The sequence below is a fragment of the Ailuropoda melanoleuca genome, chromosome X, assembly GCF_002007445.2.
Source record: "Ailuropoda melanoleuca isolate Jingjing chromosome X, ASM200744v2, whole genome shotgun sequence".
In the NCBI taxonomy this organism is placed as follows: Eukaryota; Metazoa; Chordata; class Mammalia; order Carnivora; family Ursidae; genus Ailuropoda; species Ailuropoda melanoleuca.
Window position 1 is genome coordinate 89,213,932 of NC_048238.1, and position 7,036 is coordinate 89,220,967.

The 7,036-nt window shown below is 33.8% G+C and overlaps 1 protein-coding gene across 1 annotated transcript; it reads left to right on the forward strand.

Annotated features, from left to right (window-relative positions):
• The first annotated feature begins 212 nt into the window (after positions 1 to 212).
• On the forward strand, positions 213 to 524 carry LOC100471314 (ATP synthase subunit g, mitochondrial-like). The gene is given in 1 exon segment (XM_034649646.1): positions 213 to 524. A coding segment is annotated over 1 exon segment (312 nt).
• Positions 525 to 7,036: the final 6,512 nt, after the last annotated feature.

Consider the following 7,036-nt stretch of genomic DNA (forward strand, 5'->3'; position numbering starts at 1 on the left):
TTTGACCATTTTTCTTGATAAATGCTCCTTGGATGGTTATAAACATCTGGTTAATTTCCAGAGTTTGGGAGAAGATTATTTTAACAATTTTTATCACTTTTTTTATTGTTTTGTGGGAGAGCTGACTCTCAGAGGTCCTTACTCCACTCTTCCTAAAGCACTAGCCCCGTTCTATACAATTTAAAGATTTTTTTACTTTACATTTTGGAACCATGGCCCAGTTTGTCTGTAACCTCAGGGAGAAGGCCCCCATCCTGGTGAATGCTGCTGGGACTTACTTGAAGCCTTGATTGGCTGCATTTTGACACTATGCCAAGGTTGAGCTGGTTCCTTCAACCCCTCCTGAGATCCTTACAACTACTCAGAGCTTGAAAAAAATAGTAAAGTATCCTCAAACCAGTAGCCTCAAAGGGCTCACTATTAAGGAAGCTCTGCTGAATGGTTTGGTGACCACTGAGGTGTGGCTGTGGTTTTATGTTGGCAAAATCATAAGCAAGCATGGCATCGTTGGCTATAATGTTTGAAGACCAACCTTTAATATCTGTTTATATTTGGTTTATTATTTGAGTGTTCTTGGACCATGTGTAATCACACTGGTATTTGAATAAGATAGTGCATCAAAAAAAAGATTCTTTATATATTCTTATTACATTTATCTCTTGATATTTTATTATTTTGTTAACATTTAAAATAGGATGGATTACTCACTTAAAAATTAGGAGAGATAGTGAAGAAAAAAAAACCTTTTGCTTTTTGTTTATCCTGTACACAGAAATCTTCCTAAATTATATCATCCAACTTGATAGTTTTTTTTAAAGTGGAATTTCACAGGTTTTCTAGATCAATAATTAAGTTAACCACAAACAAAAAAATGTTTCTTGGTTTCTAATATTTACACTAATTATTTTAGTCTCTTATTATATTGAATAAAACTAAGACAAGTCTTATTGGCATGGTTGCCAATCTCATTGACTTCACTAATCTACAAATAAAATAATATTTGATGTTGGCTTTTCATGAATAGTATTTTTCATAATTACTATTCCTGTTTTATTAAGAGTCATGCTAAGAATTGGTTGTGGAGTGCTATTAAATATCTTTTTAGTATTTAAAGATATAACCATATGATTTTCATTTAATTTGTTAATGTAGTGACCTTAGTTGATCTGTTCAGTTGAAATGATGAACATTCTTGCAATTTTATAATTAACTTTACGTGATTATTTTGTATTATTTTATTTGTTGATGATTTTGACTGTTAATATTTCATTTAAAAGTTTTGCATGGCATTAATGTTATTTTTGTACCAAAATGAAAGACTAACTGAAAGCCCAATTCAATGATTTCCTTATCCCTAATATTGAGGTGAGACTTTTAGATTGCTTTTATTACTCAAACTCCCACTCAACTGGTTGATTTAATATGTTTTGTATTTTTAGTTTGCAGCTGATATTAGCAATCACACTAGTACATATATTTTGTTTCAACGATTCTTATAAGAGCAATAATAAATGCTTGGAATATAAGGAAAAAGAAGAGAAGATATAATAGATGATGGGTTAGTTAAGACAAACAAACAAGTGGTGACTGTTTCTGTCATTACTGAAGAGTGCCCCAGAATAAGTAACTGTGAATTATATTCCTAAGAGAGATAGATACAGAGAGACAAAGGAGGAAACATAAAGCTCATTAAAAAACATAATAATAAAAAGGGAAAAGGTGGGATTCTCTTTTCCTCAGAGACTAATGTCATGCTTGTAACTACATTCTATCACTGGACTATGGTCTGTTTTGATTAGTTCTGTGATTAATATCAGTTATTGCAGAGGCAACTATTATGTATTTTCTGGTAGGTATGATTAAGATGAGTTCTGTGATGTGAATGTGTATATATATATATATATATGAATACATATACACAAAAATATATACATATAAATATATAAAATATATATGTATATACTTATATACATACAAAATATATATAATAAATAAAAATAAATAAATTATATATATATGTATTTATTTATTTGAGAGAGAGCAGGGTGGGGGAGGAACAGAGGGAAAGGGACAAGCAGACTCCATGCTGGATGTGGAGCCTAACATGGGGCATGACCTCACGACCCTGAGATCATGACCAGAGCCAAAAATCAAGAGTCAGATGCTTAACTGCCTGAGCCACCAGGCACCCCATTAATATATTTTTTTAAGTGTCATCCATTTTGTATTATTAGAATGGAATTAGCTTAAACAAAGTGAATTAATTCCTAAAATAATTTTTGGGTAAATCATCTCTGATTCTAAACCCTGGAACTTTGAGAGGTTTTAGTTGTTCTTGTTGTTTGAGAGGTTTTAGTTGTTCTTGTTGTTGTTGCTGCTGTTATTTTCCTTTTTATTTCAAAATAATTTTAGACTTACAGAAAAATGATAAAATCATACAGAAGTCCTATATTTCCTTCATCCAACTTCTTCTAAGATGAAGATCTTATGTAATAGTAAGATCACAATAGTAAAATTGTCAAAACCAGGAAATTAACATTGGAACAATATGATTAATAAACTGTAGAACTTCCTTCAATTTTACAAAGTTCTAACTAAACTCTCAAGTTTTTTAATTATGTTTTTTGTTTTAGTCCCATTGTAGTTAACATATAATGTTATATTAGTTTCAGGTATACAATATAGTGATTCAACAATTCCCAGTGCTCATCATGACCCAGCACTCATCATGACAAGTGTACTCCTTAATCACCATCACCTATTTCAGCCATCACCCCACCTCTCCTCTGGTAACCATAAGTTTGTTGTTCTCTATACCAAGTTCTCAAGTTTTAACTTTTTGACTTTTTTCATCTTGAGCTTCATCTTCAATATGTCACTATTCCTCTTTTTGTTCTATATCTTCCATTATCTTGACAATTTTGAAAAGCATTGGTCAGTTATTTTGACATACATGTATGTGTTTTCTTTTTTAAGTTATAAGATAAATGATGGAAAACAGAAGTCTCTCCTATGGTACAAAGAAATACCTTTTAGGTCTATAAAGAGCTACAAATTTAAATGACTAAAATCATAGGTCTGCAGACTATTTATATCTGAAGGTTTTTCCCTCATAGTAGAGAAAATGGAAAAGGATTGGAAATTCAATGTGCTTCCTAATATTTGCTCTGATGCATTCTCCAGAATATTCAGAAACCTAGATATTTTCTGCATCTGAATTGAATAACTTAGTTCTGATCTGAGTGGAAAATGGATAATATTCTCTCAAGATTGAAATATAATAATTAAACTGATCAGAGAATAATTCATTCATTTGAAAAGAAATGTGAAAATGAATACGAAGATAACCATGTTTGCATATTCAGAGAATGACCCATCTTGTTAGATTCATTATTCCCAAATAAATGTTAAATTTATTAAAACCGCTCTCCTTTTAAAAAGACTGAAATTCTAAAAACATAATAATAATGATGAAGTATAGAAAGATTTCATGAAAGTACTGGTACTGTAATCATATTACTGTTGAGATGGAAGTAATTACCTATTATAAAAAGTAAGTAATAGTCATAGAGCCTAAAAACAAAACTATACTTACAGAAAGACTATTTCATAGAAAACAAACTGTTGAAAAAGTATCTTCAGGCAATTTTTGTTCAATGTCTATTAAGCAAACTAAATTAATATCACATAATATTTTCTACCTTGATATAAAATAGTTAACTGAGGGAGTCCGGATTTTTTGCAAATTTTATTGAGATATAATTCACATCACATAAAATTGGTCCTTTTAAATAAATGTTTGATTCAGTGTTTTTAAGTATATTAACAAGGTTTTCCAACATTGCCACTATATAGCTTCAGAATATTTCCATTTCCTCAAAAAAAATTCCCTTACCTAACTAGCCATCCGTCCCTCCACCCATCAACCACTAATCTAATTTCTGCCTGTATGGATTTGCTTATTCTGGATATTTCATGAAAGTGGAAACATACAACATGTGCTCAATTGTGTCTGGCTTATTTAACTGAATAAATTTTTTTTAACTTTAAAGAAATTATATTATGCTTATTATTTTATTATGTTAGTCACCATACAGTACATCATAAGTTTTTGATGTAGTGTTCCATGATTCATTGATTATGTAAAACACCCAGTGCTCCATGCAATACATGCCCTCCTGAATACCCATCACTGGCCTAGCCCAATCCCCCACCACCCCCACCCCTCTGAAGTTTGTTTCCCAGAGTGTACAGTCTCTCATGGTTCATTCCCCCTTCTGTTTACCACCCTTCAGTCTTCCCTTCCTTCTCCTACCAATCTCCCTGCTATTCCTTACATTCCATAAATGAGTGAAACCATATGATAATTGTCTTTCTCTGCTTCACTTATTTCACTTAGCATAATCTCCTCCAGTCCTCCATGTTGCTGCAAATGTTGGGTAATCGTTCTTTCTCATGGCTGAGTAATATTGCATTATATATATGGACCACATATTCTTTATCCATTCGTCTCTTGAAGGACATCTCAGCTCCTTCCACAATTTAGCTATTGGGGACAACGCTGCTATGAACATTGGGGTGCATATGGCCCTTCTCTTCACTACATCTGTATCTTTGGGGTAAATACCCAGTAGTGCAATTGCTGGGTCATAAGGTAGCTCTATTTTTAACTTTTTGAGGGTCCTCCACACTGTTTTCCAAAGTGGCTGTACCAACTTGCATTCCCACCAACAGTATAAGAGGGGTCCCCTTTCTCCACTTCCTCTCCAACATTTGTTGTTTCTTGCCTTGTCCATTTTTGCCATTCTAACTGGTGTAAAGTGGTATCTCAATGTGGTTTTGATTTGAATTTCCCTGATGGCTAATGATTTTGAACGTTTTTTTTTTCATGTGTCTGTTAGCCATTTGTATGTCATCATTGGAAAAGTGTCAGTTCATATCTTCTGACCATTTTTTGTTTTGATTATTTGTTTCTCGTGTATTGAGTTCAAGAAGTTCTTTATAGATCTTGGATACCAGCCTTTGATCTGTAGTGTCATTTGCAAATATCTTCTCGTATTCTGTGGGTTTCCTCTTTGTTTTGATGACTGTTTCTTTGGTGTGCGGACACTTTTTATCTTGATGAAGTCCCACAAGTTCATTTTTTCTTTTGTTTCTCTTGCTTTTGGAGATGTGTAATGAAATAAGTTGCTGTGGCCGATGTCAAAGAGGTTACAGCCTATGTTCTCCTCTATGATTTTGATAGATTCCTGTCTCACATTGAGGTCTTTAATCCATTTGGAGTTAATCATTGTGTATGGTGTGAGAGAGTGGTCAAGTTTCATTCTTTTGCATGTAGCTGTCCAATTTTCCCAGCAACATTTATTGAAGTGACTGTCTTTTTAGCACTGGATGCTTTTTCCTGCTTTGTCAAAGATTAGTTGACTATAGAGTCGAGGGTCCATTTCTGGAGTCTCTGTTCTGTTCCACTGATCTATGTGTCTGTTTTTGTGCCAGTACCATGCTGTCTTGGTGATCACAGCTTTGTAGTATAGCTTGAAATCAGGCAACGTGATGCCTCCAGCTTTGTTTTTCCTTTTCAACATTTCCTTGGTGATTTGGGGCCTTTTCTGGTTCCACACAAATTTAAGGGCTATTTGTTCCAGCTCTTTGAAAAATGTCACTGTATTTTGATCAAGATGGCATTAAAAGTGTAGATTGCTCTGGGTAGCATAGGTATTTTAACTATGTTAATTCTTCTGATCCATGAGTAGGGATATTTTTCCATCTTTTTGTGTCTTCTTCAATGTCTTTCAACAGTGATCTGTAGTTTCTTGAGTAAAGATCCTTTACATCTCTGGTTAAGTTAATTCCAAAATAATGTATGATTTTTGGTGCTATTGTAAATGGAATTGATTCCCTAATTTTTCTTTCTTCAGTCTCATTGTTCGTGTATAGAAATGCAACTGATTTCAGAGCATTGATTTTGTATCCTGCCACATTACTGAATTGTCGTATGAGTTCTAGTAGTTTAGGGGTGGATTCTTTCAGGTTTTCCATATAGAGTATCATGTTGTCTGCGAAGAAAGAAATATATTTTCTTCTGTTACCGTTGGAAGAAATATCTTTCTTTTTGTGTAAGGCTAATATATTTTTCAACTATAAGCTGGGTATCATTCCCTTCTGCTACTCAGATAACTTTTCCTTGGATGATCCCCTCCATACCCATTATTTTCCATGCATTTTTTGTAAAGCATCCTTCTCTAACAAATTTTCATGTGATCAGAATTTGTTTCACTTAAAAAAATAACCCCAACTTCTCCTCCATTTGCTAATCTTTCTCCTTTATATAGCTAAACTTTTTTTAAAGATTTTATTTATTTATTTGAGAGAGAGAGAGAGAGAGCATGAACAGGGGAAAGGGCAGAGGAAGAGGAAGAAGCAGGCTCCCAGCTGAGCCAGGAGCCCCATGTGGGACTGGATCCCAGGATCCTGGGATCATGACCTGAGCTGAAGGCAGACCCTTAACTGACTAAGCCACCCAGTTGCCCCTTTTGGTAAGCTTTTGGAAGGGATTTTTCTACTTGCTATGTCCACATTTTTCCAGTCATTCCAATCTGCCTGTTTCCCTAAGGATACCATTTAAGCTACTTTAGTAAACATCCTCCAACTTCCTTGTTATTACGTATAATAAGCACTTGCTAATTCTTTTGTGATCTCAGTATTTGAGCATTGTCTATTCCTATTTTTCATTGCTCTCTTACCACACTCTCCGGGTTTTCATCTTGTTTCTGTAAATATTCATATTTATCATACTTATTGGTTTCTTTACTGGCTCTTACTTCCTTATATATAGCATCCTTTTTAGATCCACACCTTATCTCACTTTGAGTAATCTTATCCACTTGCATGGCATCAGTTATCTAATTCTATATCTTTATCCCGGAACTGTTTTTCCTCAGTTTGTGACCTATGTATCCACCTATGTAATGCCCTCTTCACCTGTATGTTGCCCAGTCACCTAAACCTTGAAAGTTACTTGCCACTTAGGTCCATT